This window comes from Ambystoma mexicanum, chromosome 4p, assembly GCF_040938575.1.
Source record: "Ambystoma mexicanum isolate Mex_15411 chromosome 4p, UKY_AmexF1_1, whole genome shotgun sequence".
NCBI lineage: Eukaryota > Metazoa > Chordata > Amphibia > Caudata > Ambystomatidae > Ambystoma > Ambystoma mexicanum.
In genome coordinates this window covers 513421365-513441594 of record NC_090927.1, presented here as the reverse complement: position 1 = coordinate 513441594, position 20230 = coordinate 513421365, and the positions used below count along the sequence as shown (strand labels likewise).

At 49.3% G+C, this 20230-nt stretch overlaps 1 protein-coding gene across 2 annotated transcripts in view; it reads right to left on the bottom strand.

Annotated features, from left to right (window-relative positions):
• EIPR1 (EARP complex and GARP complex interacting protein 1) overlaps positions 1–20230 on the bottom strand; it is an 823988-nt gene that overhangs the window by 156302 nt on the left and 647456 nt on the right. For both annotated transcript variants that reach the window (XM_069606032.1, XM_069606033.1), the window contains exon 7: positions 13033–13200. In XM_069606032.1, the coding sequence (XP_069462133.1) occupies positions 13033–13200 (168 nt within the window). The remainder of the gene's footprint in view (positions 1–13032; positions 13201–20230) is intronic.

The window sequence follows — 20230 nt, the reverse complement described above, 5'->3', positions numbered from 1 at the left end:
CTCTACGGTAAACTTGGCCCCCTGGCAGGGGGTACGGTAGTGTGGGGGGGGACTTTAACTGTACCGTGGATCCCAGAACGGACAGGTCCAAGGACAGGGCAGGCAAAACGGCACCGGCGGCTAAAGCGCTGGGTACCTTACTGAAAGACCTAGGCCTAGAGGATGCGTGGAGAAGGCTGCATCCCACGGATAGGCAGTATTCACACTACGCAGCGCCACATGATTTGCACACAAGGTTAGACTACATGTTTGTAACAGCCGAGATAGTGAGAGACATAGAAGGAGCGGAATACAAGGCCTGAGTACTATTTGACCACTCGCCCTTGGTGGTAGACTGGAGACACCAGCCCCCAAGACCGCGGATCCCTACATGGAGACTCAGGACCGAGGCTCTGCAGGACGAGGGGTTTCGGGAGGGCCTGAGGGATGCCATCGAAGAATACTTTGATATAAATACGGGAAGCGTAAACTCTGTGGGCACACTGTGGGAAGCGTTTAAGGTGGTGGTGCGCGGGGTAGCCATTTCCCAAGCTAAGGGGCTACAGGGGGGTGTCGAAAGGGAACTCCAGGAGGTGGAAAGGGAGTTAGAGGATCTCACGCGTTGCGAGAGCACCGCTCATGAGAACAGAACCAAAGTAAAGGAGCTACAGTTGTCCTGCAGCGCACTCTGGGATAGACTATGCAGACTCAATTACAGGAAATATACGGAGAGGATACACGCAGGGGGCGACAAGCCGGGCAGACTGCTGGCCTGGCTGTATAAGAGTGAGACCCCCCCACTCAGTGATTAGTGAGATTAAGGTTGAGAGAGGTTGCATATGCAACACCCAGGAAGAGGTAAATGAGGAATTCCTTAAGTTTTACAGACACTTGTATGAGGACACGGGGGAGGATATGTGACAAGACATACTGGACACATTGGAGGACATAGAGCTGCCCACCTTGGATGATCTAGAACGCACTGAGTTAGATGCACCCGTCACCTCGGATGAGTTGGAGGTAGTGATTCAGAACTTGCCCACTTGCAAGGCGCCTGGTTCGGATGGGCTGCCCAGCGAGTTCTACAAAATATACAAGCAAGAGTTGCTTCAGCTACTGCTTGCCACTTTCAACGAGGCCTATGAGCAGGGGGAACTCCCATTGTCCCTCCGCGAGGCTGTAATCATCCCACTCTTGAAACCAGGCAAGCCGGCCGTGGAGTGCGGGTCTTACAGACCCTTGTCCATGCTTAACCAGGACAGCAAAATACTCACGGCGGTGCTGGCTAATAGACTGAAGAAGGTGATTAAGAAACTGATACACCCAGATCAGACGGGATATGTTCCAGGCAGGAACATCACCGATAACCATAGGAGACCACACCATATCATAGACCAAACTGAGGAAGACACAGGAGAGTTGGCTATAGTGTCGTTAGACGCGGTCAAGGCCTTCGACTCGGTACGATGGCCCTGGCTGAAAGCGGTCCTGAAGGGGTACGGAATGGGACCTGGATACCTCAGATGGGTCCAGTTGCTTTATAGCACCCCGATGGCGAGAGTCAAAACAGGGTCCATAGTCTCAGATTCTTGGCAGCTTTGCAGGGGGACCAGACATGGATGCCCCTGGTCACCCATTCTATATATACTGGCTTTAGAGCCGCTGGCAATATGCCTGCGACAACAATATGGGGAGGTGGGCATAAGCACTGTCAGTGGAGAGCATCTGATTTCATTATATGCGGATGATATGCTCCTTTATTTGCGTTATCCAGAAGAAAACCTGCAGTACGTGCTAGAGGTAATAGAAAGGTACGCCATCCTCTCGGGCATATCGGTGAACCCTGGAAAGTCTAGTCTGTTCCCTTTGGGCAGATATAGGAATGTCCCGGTACAGAGGCTGCCTGTCCTGCCAATACCATGGCAGCCCGTGACATTTAGTTATTTGGGAATAAATATTTACCACAGGGTCGAGGCAGAACACAAGCATAACACGGAAAAGGCGACAGAGGTGATCAAGAACAGCATGGTATTCTGGTCTAGATTGCCCCTAACCATGATGGGGAGGGCGGCCTTGCTCAAGATGGTGGTCCTGCCTAGACTCTTGCACTTTTTTGTAAACGTCCTGTTTTTGATACCTAGGAGCCTATTCGCGAAACTTCATAGCGTGTGTAGGGGTTTCGTGTGGGGCAGGTCTAGGAATAGGGTTGCTCTGTGGAAGCTCCAGAACCCATGTGACAGGGGGGGGGGGATAGGCCTGCCTAATTTTGAACTCTATTACCTGGCGGGGCAGCTGCAGTACGTGGCCAGGTGGCTTTCAGCTGAAGACATGGCGGAAGCTAGGCTTCTGCGTGGAGATACAGCCCCATACTTTCTGATGGAAGTGGTGTGATTGTGCAGAGACAAACTGGTGAGCAAGGGGCGGCTACTGAGGCTGGGCTGGGAGATCTGGCACAGGACATGGAAGATTGGGGGGAACTTGGAGCCGTACTCTCAGCAGGCTCCGTTGGCAGCGCTGTGCGGGAGCGACTCTCAACTACTTGAATCGGTCCGTAGCTACTGGGAACAGGTAGGCCTGGCCTCCCTCGGGGACATATGGCAGGAAGGGGAGGCAGTGGACTTTCAGAGGTTGCAGGAAGAGATGGGGGTACATGGTGGCCAATATATAACCTACACTAGGCTTGTGAAAAAAACTAGAGAACGATGGCCTGAGACAGCGCTAGCGGAAGACCCTGACGCCTCCCTGGAAACCATGTATGATGTATCGGAGGGCAGGCACGAAATATCGAGGATATACGAGCTCCTGCGAGTAAGGGCAGGGAAGGAGTTGCTTCAATTGAGACAAGATTGGGAGGAGGAGGTGGGAGGACCCATGACGGACGGGCAATGGGAACGGGCCCAGAGGTACCACAAAAAGGTGTCCCGAAACGCGGGATTCCAACAGCTTCAATTGTACGTTACTCACAGGGCTTATTTAACCCCCGGGAAGATTGCAAAGTTTGGGGGAACAGCTACGTAGCAATGCCCCAGGTGTGGGGAGGTGAATGCAGGACTGCTACACATGTTTTGGGCTTGCCCGGAGGTGCACAGATTTTGGGACGAGGTCAAGACGAAACTGGCTGGTGGGGGGGTGGTGCTGGATGTGGAATCGGCCTGGTCATGCATGCTTGGGCTCTTCCCTAGACCCCGGCATTCAAAACACATAAGCAAGATGAAGGACCTGGCTTATGTTTTGGCCAAACGTAGGATTGCCATGGGCTGGAATGCGACTCATAGACCCAGGGTGGAGCTATGGTGGACGGACCTCTTGAGGTGGGCGGAAGCTGAATCTGTAGTCTGGTTCGAAGCGGTCACCAGGGGGGGGTGAGGAGGAAGTAGGGCCCTTGCTGGCCTGGCGGCAATTGGTGGCCTCTATGGCAAACCCTCACCAGGGTAACAACGGAACAGAGGACCCGGATGATGACTGCCTAAGTACTATGTTACCCAATGATGCTCCCGTAAATGACACGCGAGAACCGGCTCTAGTTTAAGGGGGGGGAGTTGGGGAGTTTTAATGAAAATGTGCTGGACTATGATGCTTTCTATGTTTGAAACAGTTGTAGTGTGTTTGTTTGATTTCAAAATAAAATAAAAATATTCAAAGTGGTCCCAGCCTCACCCTGCTGTTCTCTGCACCATTATTGACGCAACACCGCTCCGGTCGCCATTTTGTTTCTTTGTTGGTCGTTCGGTTTCAAACTACGCGCAGCTTTCTCTTGATGTTCCGGTATAGATGACATCTCCCAGAACCAGGCATCTGTTCTGCAGGCACTCCCCCAACTAGCCACTTGGGTCTGTGCGCTACAGTGTATATGCCTTTAGTTCTTCGGATATTGATGGATCAGGCAGAAGCTCTTCTCAATGCAGCCCTACACCATGGCTGCCAGCCACGTACACCCCTCGCCCCAGCTTGAGGGGTATTGTTGAGTTTCTTACCCCTTTGTGGGATATCACCGATTTCAGCCCTTCTTGGCTTGTTGGAATCCACACCCTTTTTGAGGGTATCTCTATTCTCATCCTGGCATGGATTATCTGGCATCTCTGCCTTTCCTGCATTATCGGTTCTCTCAGCCCTTTGTGAAGTATCTCGGTTCTCAACCCGGCATAGGCTATGAGATGTCTTAGCCTTTCTGGCATTACAGGTCTCCTCACCCATATGTGGGGTATCTTGTTGCCTTACTGCCCTCCTCCCACTCCTCGGCCTGTACTTCGTACCTGTTTCTGGGTGGCTGTCTCTCAGACTGGCGCAGAACCATGGCTCCAACTTCTATACAATCCTCTTAGTCGTATCCTCACATCCTCGTCTAACAGGGCTTTCGTGTTGGTTATGAGGACACTGGTATGCCGCTTCTGAGGCAGCCTAATTTCTCTTCTCCTCTGCAGCTCCAAGCTCTTCTGGCTCCCTGCCTTCCTGGAGGAAGGCAGTGCTCCGTGGGCTTCTCAGTTCCTGCGCCCACCATGCTGCATGCACGGTGCTGTTTTCAAACTCCTCCTTCTGAGGGAGACATTCCTTTTCAGACTCCTCCTCTGAGGGAGACATTCCCTCCTCTGTGCTTCTACACAGCCTGGCTTCTCTTACTCTCTGGCTGGTTCTTCCTCTCAGAGTTGGTCTCACAAGACCTTTATGTTACACCCTGCAATGGGATGCAATCATCCATTTGTTCTGTGCTTCATGTAAGGGCAGCAACAATAAAAGGTCAAAAACAAAACCATTCATTTTTAAAGGACCTTGCACATTATGACCCTGATCATTTATCATACAGCCAACACACACTTGGGATTCTGTGTCGCAGGGAGGTTGAATACAACCCTTGCTTGGGGATTCCTTGTCCACTAAAGGGTGGTCCCGTCCAGTGGGATACCAGCAGCCCTGTCCCATAAGAGGTGTTAAGCTTAGCGGGCTGACCTCCCCAATCCTAAAGGTGGTGGCTCCCCCTTGGGGAGAAGGAACGAATTTGCGGGATTCATCACAGTACTAACCATAAAGTGTTCTTGGCAATGTATAATTCCAAACTACCACCCCAAATTCATTGTTTCCTTCTGACCTCATATCAGTTTGGCTAGTCCTCTATAATTATTTGATATCAGGTTATATATGTTTGAAATGTTCCCAGTGATGTCATTGAGTATGACCTTTAGGAGATGATTTCCTTTTCGATAGAATATCAATCATATTATCACACAATCACAAATACTTTGGTATTACGATGGTAGGTTATGTGAATTCGGAAGTGTTTTAACAATTGTAGTGAAACTAATATAAATGTGTTCTATATTGTAAATTCCTTAGATTTCTACACGACTAGAATGAACATATGGTCATAAGTCAGAGTAGATTGACAAATAGGTTTAGAAAAGATATGTACTAAAACAGCTTACAAACAACATTTGCCAATATTATTAGATACAGTCCGTAACCTGTTCTCTAGAAGGTATGGATAGGGTAGAAATAGTTATCATATTTTTTCAATATTTAACAGAATTTCTTGCCATTTTTTGCATCTCTCAGACATGCTAGTCTTTCTCAAAATCCTATGTATCCAAATCTCTGACCACCTGAGCTTGATTGATCATTGTCCAGAGCAGATTCGAAACATTGTGCAGAGTAAGCTTGGATAAAAATACTCTAAGTGGCTTTTTAGATGCCATTTCCAGTGTTCTCATAGTAACCAAATTATTTTTCTGTTCCTGCAGTGTACTAGTAGCACGTCATATAGTCTAATTTCACTATGATTCCACCTTTTATGTTTCTTCCTAAAACTGAAAAAACCTACCATTCTCTTGTCTCTTTACTTTACTATATTTATATAGCGCAGCCATGGACCCTTAGACGAACAAGTTACTTTCTTACCTGGTAACGTTCTTTCGATGGGATGGTCCGACGATGGGATGGTCCATATCTATGACAGGTAATCACCACAGCTGTGCTGCTTCGGAAACTTTTTTCGGCGTCTGCGTAGATGACGTCGATGCGCCGTCGTCGAGGACCTCCTCCGACGTCATCCGAGGTGATAAGTAGGACGCATGACGCCCGTAGCCTCAGTTGTAGTTTTTTCCCCCAGAACGTGTGACATTAGTCAACTGCCAGTCAGACACAACGCCTTACGGAACGTAAGCTGCAATCGCAAAAGAAATTCTGCAGTGGGGAAGGTAGGGAGGGAATGGAATACGTCGTCGGACCATCCCATCGAAAGAGCGTTACCAGGTAAGAAAGTAACTTGTTCTTCGAGGGGATTGGGTCCTCCGACATATTCCATATCTATGACAGACTCCAAAAGCAGTACTAAAGCAAGCAGGAGGGAAAGAATTTAGAATCAAAATTTAGAATTGCCAATCAAATAGCAGAGCAAAGGACGGCCTTGCCAAAGGCCAGATCCTGTCCTCGGATGGAATAGAGGGAATAGTGACGTACAAATGTATGTACAGAAGCCCAGGTGTCTGCATCACAGATGTTGCGAATAGGAACACCCCTCTGCAGGGCAGTAGATGCAGCCATAACCCTGGTAGAATGGGCCCGCAAGCCAGCCGGCGGGTCCTTACCCACCAAGCGGTAACACTCCGAGATGGCCAAAATAATCCAGCGAGACAAAGTCTGTTTCGTCACAGCCTGTCCCAAACGTTTTCCAGCGTAACCAATAAAGAGTTGATCGTCCACTCTGACCCGGGACATGCGTGAAACTTAAAAGCTTAAAGCTCTCCTAGAATGAAGCCTATGGAGCCTCTCCTCTTCCTTACCGGGATGCGGAGGAGGATAGAATGCCGGAAGAACAACCTTCTGGGCCAAATGAAATTCCGAAACCACCTTCGGAAGAAAAGGAGGACGAACTCTAAGGACAACCCTGTCCTTATGAAATACAGTGAAGGGTGGCTTAACTGAAAGTGCCTGTAACTCACTCACTCTGTGAGCGGAAGTAACCGCAACCAAAAACACAGTTTTCAGAGTTAACAGCCTCAAAGGGCAAGAATGCAAAGGCTCAAACGGAGCACCCATAAGAAACTTAAGAACAAGGTTTAAATCCCAACCGGGCACCAGGAAAGGTGACGGAGGGAACACATTAGTGAGCCCTTTCAGAAACTGTGAAATTAAAGGGATTTTAAAGTAGGAACACTCTTCAGACGAGCGCTTAAAGATGGACAGCGCCGCCAGGTAACCCTTAATGGTACCCACTTACAAGCCCCTGTGGGCCAAAGAAAATAAAAAGGACAGAACCATGGGGATGTCACATGCAAAAGGATCCACATTCTGAACTCTACACCAGTCGCAGAACTTTCGCCAACGGCAACGGTACAGAGACTTTGTTGCTGGCCTTCGGGCCGAGAGCAACACCTCCATCACGTCTTCAGGGAGGTCCCAATCCTTATACCTCAACCTTTCAGAAGCCAAGCATGAAGGTTGAGGGATCTGACCTCTGGATGGAGAACCTGACCCCCCTCCCGTGAGAGCAGATCGTCTCGGTAGGGAAGACGACGTGGAGGGCAGATGGACAAGTCGAGAAGGTCCGGGTACCACGTCCTCTGAGCCCACGCCGGAGCAATGGGGATCATCCGAGAACCGAACTTCCGTAACCTCCGCAGCACTTGCGGGATGACGGGGACTGGAGGAAACGCGTATAGCAGCGGGAATGACCACTCCACCACGAACGCGTCTCCTAAGGCTCCTTTTGGAAGAAATTCCCGCGAGCAGAACCTCTCGCACTTCCGGTTGACACTGGAGGCGAAGAGATCCACTTGAGGGGTCCCCCAAAGGGCGAAGATCTCCAGGATAATCTCCTGAGCCATCTCCCACTCGTGAGAGATCGTGCTCTGCCTGCTCAGAGCGTCAGCCGTCACGTTTTCGTCTCCGGCCAGATGAACTGCCGAGATCGAAACTTCCTGCTGGATGGCCCAGAACTCGAGCTGCATCGCCTCCCTGCACAGAGGAAGTGACCCTGCCCCCCCTTTTTGTTGAGGTAGTGCATGGCCACTGTGTTGTCCATCAGGATCAGGACATTCTTTCCTCGCACAGTCGGCAGAAAAGCCTTCAGGGCTAGCCTGACGGCCCTCAGCTCCAACAGATTGATATGGAGTCTGGACTCCGACGGAGACCAACGACCGCTGACTGTCAGCCCGTTGGCATGAGCTCCCCATCCCGTGAGGGATGCATCCGTCACGATCGTCACCTCTGGCCAGGGAAGACAAAATGGAGCCCCCTTCATCAAGTTGCCTTCGACGGCCCACCACAGAAGGTCCCGGGCGACCGAGGGCGGCACCTGAACCGGGTCCGACATCCTGCCGGAGGACTGCGACCATTGCATCTTGAGTGCCCACTGCAAAGATCTCATCCGCAGGCGAGCCTCTGGCACCAGAAGAATGCAGGATGCCATGAGGCCGAGCAACCTCAAGAACTCGAACGCTGGGAGCGTCTGGGCATGTTGATACTTGTGCACCATCTGCTGAATGTGAAGAGCCCTCACCTGGGGAGGAAAACACTGCTCCAGGGAAGTGTCGAGCACTGCTCCGATGTACTGGAGCCGCTGTGTTGGCGTCAAATGCGACTTCTTTAAATTGAGGGAGAAGCCCAGCCTGTGAAGAGAGTGGCAGGTGATGGACAGATGATCCAGGACTTGCTCGGGAGAGCTCCCCCTGATCAACCAATCGTCCACGTAGGGGTAGACGTGAATCCCCCTATGCCTGAGATGCGCTGCCACCACCACCATGAGCTTGGTGAAAACCCTCGGGGCGGAGGTCAATCCGAACGGCAGGACCCGAAACTGAAAGTGCGAGTCGCCAACCGCGAACCTCAGGTACTTCTTGTGCTTGGGATGGATCGGCACATGGAAGTAAGCATCCTTGAGGTCGAGAGACACCAACCAGTCCTGAAGCTGAAGGGCCTGGAGGACTTGAGAGAGAGTAACCATCTTGAACATGTCCTTCCTGAGGAGTTTGTTCAAACCGCGTCCATGATGGGTCTCAATTCCCCTGTCTTTCTTCAAAATCAAAAAATAAGGGGAATACCATCCCTTGTTCCTCTCCGCTACAGGCACCAGTTCTATGGCGCCTTTCTCCAGCAGGGCTTGAATTTCCTGCGCAAGGAGCAGATCCGGACTCTGCAAAGAGAGGTTCCCCGGTGGATTGTCGCGAGGCCTGTGCCGAAAGGGAAGACAGTAGCCGTGGGTTATGATCTCCAGAACCCACACATCTGAAGTAATGGCACGCCACTTTACAAGATGCTGCGCCAACCTTCCCCCAACCGGCGAACCATGGGACATGGCCTCATGACTGAGTGGTAGCGGCTGCGGCGTTACCTGAGGGCAAAGAGGCAACTGCCCGAGTGGCCTTGGCACCACGGGTACCCTGTCGTCCACCTCTGGTACCCCTGCGTTGGCCTCTTTGACTGCCAGCTCCTCTCGCTTTACTGAAGGACGAGTAATAGCGAAAGGAACCACCCCTCCATTGCTGTCCCCTAGGACGAAAAGGCAGAGGTTGGCGAACTGCAGCGCCCAATGACTTCGCTGCAGCTTTTGAGGTCTGCAACCTCTCAAGGCTCTCGTCAGCCATGCTGCCAAAAAGGCGTTCACCGTCAAAGGGCATGTTGAGGAGCCGGGACTGCACATCAGGAGCAAACCCCGACTTCCGCAACCACGCAAACCTGCGTATCACGGTGCTCGCCGCCATGGACCTGCTGACGCCTTCAGCCATGTCCAAACCCGACTGAACGGACTCACACATGGCATCCGTACTATCCTGGACCATAGCAAGGAAACCATCCCGTTCGTCCCCTTCAGGAATATGTTCAGCCGCTAACGCAACACAGTTCCACAGAGTGTGTGTGAAACGAGACAAGGCACAAATGGAGTTGGCCGCCTGAAGCGCCATACCACCAGAAGAAAACACTTTCTTCGCCCAGCCATCAAAACGTTTGTCGTCCCTATCAGGAGGGATGGTAGGGTATGACGCCTGCTTTGCCGGGGCCGTGGCCGCCTGCACCACCAAACTCTCCGGAGTGGGGTGCCTGGTCAAGTAGCAGGGGTCGCTACTGGCTGGACGGTATTTTCGCGACAAGGACCTGCCCACTGCCGGGAGACTCTCCGGAGCAGTCCAAGCCGCCGCCACCCTTCTCTGTAGAGCCATATGGAACGGCAGTACCGGGTCAGTTGGGGGACCAACATCAAGGATGTCCGTGAGATCATCCTGCACAAACTCCCCTGGGGGAGCAGACCATCCCAAGTACTCGGAAACCCTAGCCATAAGGCGCCGGTACGAGGAATCGGCATGAGAGCCAGGCTCAGGCCTACAAAACTCCACCTCCGGAGAGGTGTCCAGTCCACTGGCATCATGCAGTGACTGCCTCAAATCGTCAAACTGACTATGGCCCAAGACAATTTCTTCTGGAACCTGACTAGGAACCAGGCCATCAGAATCCTCATCCAGCTCCGAAATATATTCCAGGTGGCGAAAAGAAGGCACCCGAGAGTGCTTGCTCTTAACCAGAGCCTTCCTAGAGGATTCCCTGGTGCCACGGGGTACCTCCGACACCCCGGCCTTGAAAGGCGTCGAGTGAATTGGCGCCGGCGTCGAGAGAATAGGCATTGGTGCCGAGAGGATTGGCGTCGACGTCGAGTAAATCGGCGTCGACGTCAGATGCAGCGCCGCCAGCATCGACGGCGTCGACACAGATCTCGAAGCCGGAGCTCCGAGCGTGTCCTTTGACGACCTGAGCGTCGACGACTTCCTCGGAGCCAGAGCCTCGAGAAAGCCTGTCGATGCCCTCGACGCCTCAGACGTCGATGTCTTCCTCGAAGACATCGTAGGTGCACACGGTCTCGAACGCGTCGAGGACCGGGACCTGGAACGGGTACGTCGAGAACGAGTCCCCTTGTCCGAACGGGACCTCTCCCGTGACTCGTGCCAACCACTCTTGCGAGCGGTGTCTCTCGACCTCTCACGACCGACCCCACTCGGCGGCGTGGACGGCTTAGTACCCTGCGACTCGAGAATCGCCAGCATTTTCTTCCCGAAGGAAGCCCATTCCTCCGGCGTCGCACGGCTGGTGGGCTAAGCGACGTGCCGGGCAGAGTCCTCAGAAGAGGACCTGGAAGACGACCGCTGTCGGCGCTTCAGAGAATGCCTCGAAGAGGCCGAGGAGTGACGAGACCGACTCCTAGAATGAGACCCACGAGACTTCCGACGATGACGCGGAGAGTCTCCTCTCGAATCATCCGTCGAAAGCCCCGCAGACTTCGACTTCCGGGGCTTGGACACCCGACCTACCGACAACTTCTTCTTACGTTCACGTAAGGCTTTGGACGTGAGCGACTGGCAGTCGATACAGTCATCCATGTCGTGGGCCTCCCCGAGGCACCAGAGGCAGGCGTCGTGCGAGTCCGTCACCGACATCTTGGACCCACACACTCCCTGCACTTCTTGAAGCCCGGACGCGGGGTCGAAGATGAAGTAGAAGACATCTTCACACAAAGGAGATTCTCACAAAAACGAACAGGTGCGAAGAACCGAGAAGAACAGAACTCCAAAGAGTCGAGGCGTGAACCGAGATTCACGAAGCAACACGTTCGCGGAAAAAACGGAACTGAGGCTACGGGCGTCGTGCGTCCTACTTATCACATCGGATGACGTCGGAGGAGGTCCTCGACGAAGGCGCATCGACGTCATCGACGCAGGACGCAGAAAAAAGTTTCTGAAGCAGCACAGCTGTGGTGATTACCTGTCATAGATATGGAATATGTCGGAGGACCCAATCCCCTCAAAATTAGGGCACGTAACAAGACGGACAACAAGAAACGCAGAGGGGGTAATAAGAAGTTGGTGAGGTCAGAGTACAGAACTAGTCAGATAGGAGGAAGGCAGGGGACGTGTCCAATCAAATTATGCAAACAACCATGTTTTCAGCTTTTTTCTGAAAAGACTCAGGGAGATAAGACCGCGTGGCTTGGAAGGGAGCAAGTTCCAAGCCTTCGGGGCTGCAACTAAGAAGGCTCCATTTTCAACCGTGTTCGTTTTACATCTAGGCATGACATGCAGATCTTGATTATTGGACCAAAGAGATCTGCTATTAACCTTTTTAAAGATGAGGTTTTGCAAGTACAGGGGCAGAAGGTCTGATCTGTATTTAAATGTAATGACCAAAAGGAGGAAGCGGATTCAAGCTTCCACTGGGAGCAAATGTAGAGCCCGCATCGGTTCTGAGACATGGTCACGAACGAAGAGACCAACTACGACTCGGACTGCTCCATTCTGGGCGACCTGGAGTCTGTTGATGTCCGCTTTACGTAGGCCCACCAGAGTGCTACTACAATAATCTATCTTAGAACAAATAACAGCTCCCGCTATGGTTGCAGCATTATCCTGGGAAATAAAAGGTCTCAAGTGCGCTAGCAGCTTCACATAATAAACAGCTGCCGAGAAAAGGCAAGCCACGTGGGACCTCATATTCAAAAGTTGATCAAGAGTAACCTCCAGGATTTTTACTTTCGCATGTGGATAAAGTTTCACTACATCAAGCATAAAGCAGCAATAGTCAGGGTGCGACTTCGCTAGTATCAATACAGTGCCTACAGTCATCAACTCAATTTTACTTCTGTTGAGGGAGCGATTATTGCCGTCCATACAATTCTCAATCAGAGAGTAGACTATATCAAGTTCACTTTCAGTAAAGCATTGGTATGGCTTGCGCTTTGACTCTTGGAGTCTAAACTCTGGTTAAAATTTGCATCATACATTTCTAATTTGCCCATCTACAAACAAAGAACTTACTATAACGACATTGCGCTGCTTCATCTACAAACACATAGTGGTTTGCACAGTGTTGAAGTCTTACGATCAGAAATGAACAGTAGAATGAATTGCTCTTGTACAAATGCCTAAAACCTAATCCATAGCATGTAGACTTCGAAATGGTTTTGTTTTTACACCCAATATATGAACAATATTAAAGGAGGTCTTATCCAAAGTAATCCTTACATTAGGAAACACTATTATTCCAGAAAAAAGTGAATATGAAATGTACAAACATTCCTACCAGTGAGAGTGTTCTTCTAATGTCTTTACAGGTTCATTCACATTTCTAGTGTCCCAAAACTTCACCTTACAGTCATCTCCACAACTTGCCAAGTAATACTGCTTATTTGGATTGAAATCCAGGTCTCGAACAAGCTGTCCATGAGCATTTTCTATGCAATATATCTGACTGGAAAATATAAGAAAGAACGTTAACTGCCTGAGAAATGAACAAACGTAAAAGCTGGCAATTTAATTTTGAAAACACAGGATTAATGCTTAATGGATAATGCATTACAAAAAGCAGCTTGCCAGGGTTCGAAATTGAGGGGAGCTGGGAGACATTTAGCGCCTGCTTCTAGCACAGTAGAGCCTGGTTAGCTTGAAACCAACAGCTATTAGGAGCTCCTTTTGGCTCTTAGGATCATCGTGTGCCTTCCAAACATGTAAATATGACATTAACTGAGTATTTGAGAATGTTAAAAACAGAATACGAACACATCTAATATACATTTAAAACACCATGTTTCAGACAAAATGGTCAAAACGTTAAAGGAGCATCTCTGGTAGCTCATGCTTCCCCTACAGTAGCTCCTACCTACAGGGTGATGCCTGACACCCAGGAGCTGGTTTTTGTTCCTGCTTAACAAATCTCAATTTCTAACCCTGTAACACTAATGTGTACCAATAGTGTGAATAGCACTGCTGTTATGTTATGTTGTAGGTATTTGAGTAGTGCACAAATATGTCATAGTCTACAAGTCTGTTTGGTTAGTTGGGGGGAGAGGGAAAAAGTGAGATTGTGATGCTTTGTGTTGAAGGTGCAGATTAGAAATACCCTGAGCTCTGAGTGCCTGACAGATTTTTAGGTGTGATGTGTTAGATGATTGAGGGCTCCCGCTTGCAGCGTAGGGGTGTGAAGGCCAGGATTGAAGGGTGCCGTTGATGTTAAGAGGGTTAGACGTGCATTGTTACTAGGATCAAAGATGGCTCAAGTAATGCTCACAGTGTCAGAGACTGTTGAAGGTTTTTTACTGAACGATATCTCAGAAACCTAGGGCCATCCTTCACATTCTCCTCTAGGAAGCCTCAATCCACCCTAACCCAGGCGTACCTTCTGCCCAGGTTACTATAAACAGAATATTGACCCATACTGTCTAGGTTCCGATTTATCTATGCAGGAACACCTAAAGAACAAGTTATTTACCCCTGGTAACGTTCTTTCGACTGGATGTTCCTCCCACGTATTCCTTATCTTTGACATGTAATGTCCAGCTTCAGCTGCTTTGGAAAAAAACAGAGGACGCTGTGCATCGACGGCGTCGAGTCGATGTCCCTCGAAGGCCTCCGTCAAAGGTGATGTCATCGATGGGTATATATAGCTCGCCCAGCGCCCGTTGGCCTCAGCTCTGTTTTTCCCCCTCCTCTTGCAGCAGCGATGCCCGTGAAATACGGGCATGGCAGTACTTAGCCTTGGTGGAACGGAAGCTGTAATAGCACAGGAAATTCTACTGAGAGGTAGGTTGGTGGGGGGTGATGAGGAATACGCGGGAGGAACATCCAGTTGAAAGAACGTCACCAGGGGTAAGTAACTTGTTCTTCGAATGGATTGTGTCCTCCCACGAATTCCTCATCTTTGACAGACTCCCAAAGCAGTATTATGATTGGAGGAGGGTGTAGAATTATGTTTTAACCATTTTCCAGGGCAGAGCAAATAACTGTTTTGCCAAACGTACCATCCTGAATATGGGAAGCCTCAAGACAGTAATGTTTCGTAAACGTGTGGATGGAAGACCATGTTGCAGCCTCACAGATATTTCTAATTGGAACACCCCTTTGAAGGGCTGTGGATGTAGCCATGGCCTTGGTGGAATAAGCTCTTAAGCCTTCAGAGGGTATTTACCTGCCAACCTGTAGCATTCTGATATCGTGAGTATTATCCACCTAGACAAAGTCTGTTTGGAAATGGACTGACCTAGCTTGTGTCCTGTGTATCCGATAAAAGGTTGGTCATCAACTCTGAATTTAGACATTCTGAAGATGTAAAAACTTAGCACTCTACTAGGGTCCAACCTAAGGAGTCGTTCCTCTTCCTTGCCAGGATCAGGTGGAGGATAGAAGGAAGGCAGAACAATTTTCTGACCCAAATGAAAGTCTGAAACGACTTTTGGTAAAAAGAAGGGTTTGATCCTTAAAACAACCCTGTCCTTGTGGAAGACAGTAAAGGGTGGTTTGGATGAGAGTGCCTGCAACTCGCTCACTCTGCGGGCTGATGTGAGAGCCATCAATAGGATTGTCTTAAAGGTTAACAACCTTAGCGGACATGTGTGAAGAGGTTCAAATGGAGTACACATCAGAAATTTCAAAACTAGATTAAGGTCCCAAACCGGAACCTGGAAAGGATATGGAGGGAACACATTAGTGAGCCCCTTTAGGAATTGAGTCACCAGTGGTATTTTGAAATAGGAGCATTCCTCCGAGGAGCACTTAAAGATCTAACCCTTGCCAATATCGAAACCCTAATTGACAGTACTATCAATTTCATGGAATCAACCTCCTTGCAAATGATGTCTAGTTGTCCATTTATCAACATGGCTCATATTGCCAATTCACTTGCACCCTTGACGTTAAACAAATCGGTAGAGGGAAGCAAAAGGAAACCCTGGTTTTCTGCTGACCTCAAAAAATATAAATCCTTGTCTCTGAAATCGTTTTACCACTGGAAAGGTAATCCTAACCCGACTTCCTTGGCAGCCTACAAAGTAGCTGCTAAAGTATATAAACAGGCCATGGTAGAAACAAATAAAAATGTTTAGAATACCAGAATTCAAGACGCCACTTCAGGTGTTAAGGAACTTTTTAAAATCCTGAAAGAATAGGAGATCACACTTCAGCCATTGGCGCAGCTATTAAAGATGCTAATTGGTGTCAGCAATTCCAAACCGGGTTGCAAAATAAACTTCTGGGCATTAGATAGGACACTTCTTAAAAAAGAGGCTCCTGCTTCACCCTTGGATAGAAGTCATCACAAGTCCCACTGTCGTAGCCCATTGATACCCCAATTATATTTTTACCCTATATTGGAGGATGCTTTGAAGAAAATCATGGAGCAACTGAAGGCGACAAAATGCAAGGGTGACTCCTGCTCCTCGTTGATTATTAAGTCATGTCCCCCAGCCCTTTTGAAATCCATCTGTAAGTTCGTCGATGCCTCATTGTGTGAGGGTAATGTCCCTGATGATCTAAAACCAGCCTGGGTCACGCCCATCCTGAAAAACCTGGGCTGGTGGCAGATACCAACTTAATTTTTGTCCTATAACGAATACACCGTTCTTGTTAAAAATACTAGATCGGGTCGCGAGTATTCAGATCTCTCAGCACTTGAACCAATACCTATTCTGAATCCTTATCAGTCTGGCTTCAGACAAGGCTTCGGTACTGAGACCTCCCTACTTTACCTAAAGTCTAGACTTTTAGGACATATGGATAAAGGTTCTTCCTCCCTCTTATTCTCCCTGGACCTTTCAGCCACGTTTAATTTGGTTGAACATTCTATTCTGGTGTCCAGGTTGACTGAGGTGGCTAACCTCTCTCCAGCCGCAGCGCTTTGGATCACCTCTTTCCTGGAACACAGGCATAGTAGGGTTTGCTCTGAGGAGGCAGAGGCTTCAGCTATTAATGTGCTTTTCGGGGTGCCGCAGGAGGCGAGTACTTCCTCCTGTCTTTATAATATCTTTATGGTCCCTTTCTTCTCACTCTTACAGCAGTAAGGGGTCATGTTTTCCAACTATGGAGACAACACCAGTGTGTCGTCCCACTTACAGGTGATCAATCGCAGGATGAGGAGGAACTCAATAGAGTTTTTTTTCTCTTATTGAGGAGTGGATGGTTGGCAATAACCTTGACATTAACAGATGAAAAACAGAACCTATGATTGTGGGCAGCTCTGCTGCATTAGCTAAACTAGACCCGGCTTATAGATCTTTTAGGCTGGGTGATGATAATATCACCCCTTTACCCAAGTTAAAAATATTGGGTGTAGTTCTGGACCAGACGTTGTCCATGAGAGCCCAAGTGAGTAGTATTGTTTCATCTTCCGGATACTACGCTAAACTCTTGTCGCACCTTAGGCCGTATATATCTCAGGCTAATGCAGAAACTATAGCCTGAGCTATAATAGGGGCAAAGATCGACTACTGCAGTAGCCTACTGGTTGGTCTAAGCAAGGCCGATTCCAACAGACTTCAAGTTGTTCAGAATGGAGGAGTCGGAGTGCTAGGCGGCCTATCTCGCCGCCATTATGTCTCAGATGCCAGACGCTCTCTACACTGGCTCCCTGTGGGGGCACGAGCCAAGTTCAGATTATTTGTAATCACGTTTAAATGCAGACTAGGCCAAATGCCTGCAAGACCAATTTTTTAAATGAAATTAATGGCAGGGCGCTCAGACCCAGTAGTCAGAACTTTTTGTTTCTCCCGCGGTGCAGAACGAAAAAAGAAGAACAGGGTGCCTTTTTCACTGCCGCACCCAAGCTTTGGAATTTGTTACCGTCGGCATTAAGAAGTCAGTCCTCTTTGACGCCCTTTAAGAAAGGCCTGAAAACCCTTCTATTCTCCTGAATTAGCACCTAGGACTCACTTTATGTACCTTAGCTAGCTGCTGGACGATATCTCTTTTTGTTATATGTTCTGTTTTGTCTCGTCCGCCCCCTAATGCCTTAGTGTCCAAGGTTGCGCATTACAAATATTAAAAGTAAAGTAGATGGCGCTGCCAAGTAGCCTTTTATGACACCTATCTGAAGGCCCAAATTAGCTAACAATAGAAAAAGGACATCTGGAATTTTACACAGAAAAGTATCAACCTTCTTTTCTTTGCACCAGTTGCAAAATCTATTCCAACGGCACAAAGATTTTGTTGCTAGCCTTCTAGCTGAAAGCAACGCCTCCATCACGTCATCTCGGAGTTCTCAATCCTTGTGTCTCAGCCTTTCAGAAACCAAGTGTGAATGTTGAGAGTTTTGACCTCTGGCTGGAGAACCTGACCCTCCTCTAGCGAGAGAAGGTCCTCTCTTTGTGCAAGACGCATCGGTGGACATATGGACATACCCAGACGGTCCGGGTACCACGTCCTCCTGGCTCAATCCGGAGCAAATAGAATCATGTGTTTCCCGAACCTTCTCAACCTCCTGATTACTTGAGGAATCACGGGGATCGGAGGAAACGCATACAGAGTAGAAACTCCCAGTCCACCACAAACGCGTCTCCTAGAGATCCTCTTGGGGGAAATTCCCTGGAGCAGTACAGTACGCACTTGCGGCTGACCCCGGTTGCCAACAGATCCACTTGAGGGCTTTCCCCAAAGGGTGAAGATCTCTTAGACTTCCTGAGCTAGTTCCCACTCGTGGGAGACTGTGCTCTGCCTGCTCAGATTGTCTGCCGCTGTGTTCTCCTCCCCGGCTAGGTGAACTGCTGACAGGGAGATTCCTTCTTGAATTGCCCAGTACCAGAGCTGCATTGCCTCTCTGCACAGTGGTAGTGACCCCATGCCTCCTCTCTTGTTGAGGTAGTGCAGGGCCACTGTGATGTCCGTCATTATCAGGAGATTATTTCCACGGACAGAGGGCAGGAAGGCCTTCAGCGCTAGTATGATTGCCCTCAGCTCCAAAAGATTGATGTGTAGTTTGGAATCCGATGGAGACCAATGACCGCTGATTGACAGATTGTTGACAGATTGTTGGCATGGCACCCCGTGAGTGAGGCGTCCGTCACTACCGTAATCCCTTCTGAATATTTTCCTCGCAAGCCCACCACAGAAGATCCTGAGAGACTCTGGATGGAATCTGAAGTCGGTCCGACATCTTTCCCGAGAATTGGGAGCATTGTGTTCTTAGAGCCCATTGGAGGGATCTCATTCTCAGGTGGGCCTCTGGCACCAGAAAAATGCAGGATGCCATGAGGCCGAGCAACCTCAAAAAATTGAACACCAGAAGATTCTGGGCACTCTGAAATTTGGTAATCATCGGAAGAATGTCTTGAGCCCTGACCTCGGGTGGTGAGCTCTTTCCCAAGGATGTGTCTAGTATAGCTCCGATGTACTGGAGATTTCAAGAAGGTGTCATATGGGATTTCTTGTAATTGAGGGAGAAGCCCAGTCTGTGAAGAGAATGGCAGGCGACCTTGAGATGATGTAGAGCTTGTTCAGGAGAACGCGCCTTGATCAGCCAATCGTCCAGGTAGGGGTGGATGTGAATCCCCCCTCTCCTGAGACTCGCTGCCACTACCGACATCAGTTTGGTGAAAACCCTCGGGGGGAGGTCAGCCAGAATGGCAGAACTCGAAACTGAAAATGAGAACCACCAACTGCCAACCTCAGGTATTTTCTGTGCTTGAGGTGGATCAGCACATTAAAATAAGCATCCTGAGGGTCCAATGACACCAACCAAGTAACACAACTATGGCGGAAGATATCAGTGTGCTGACGTGGAATGTAAGGGGATTAAACATATCCATGCACAGAAATCGGGTGAAATCCTTTCTCAACAGGAGAAAAGTGTGTTGCGCTATTGCAAGAAACACACCGGACACAAAACGACAAGATAGTGAAACACAGGGGGGGACTGATCTTCGGGGCCGCTTTCTCCCAATATGCTCGGTGTGTACTTACCTGGATAAACCCAATGCTCCCTTTCAAACTAATGGAGGAAGTGAGATACCCAGAAAGCAGATATCTGATATTAAGAGGTCATATAGAACAAAGGGATGTGTGCATAGTAAACTCTTACCTACCTAATAATGGAATCCCGGCACGCCTCAATGTGCTAGGTGCCAAATTAGCCCCATACCGGGAATGTTTTGTCATATGGGTAGGCGACTTTAATTGTGTGTGGGACTGGGAAGGAACAAGTTACTTACCTGTAACTGTTGTTCTCCAGCATGGGTCTGGCATGGATTCACATGCTCATGAATATTCCCCGTCGTCAGGCTGGGAATCCTCGGTAAAGAAAAAACCAGTATCAGTTTCGTTTCTGATCTGTCTTTCGTAGTAATAACCAATCACTGGTCTCTGCGTCATACTGACCACAGCCAATGACTGCCCTCTACCTAAGCACCGCCTCTGGCAGCCATCTTCAGATTTGGAAGCACGTGAAGTGGCAGTATGACCAAGTGAAGAGCCGCAGAGGGGTAGGCGGGAGGGTTCGCATGTGAATCCATGCCAGACCC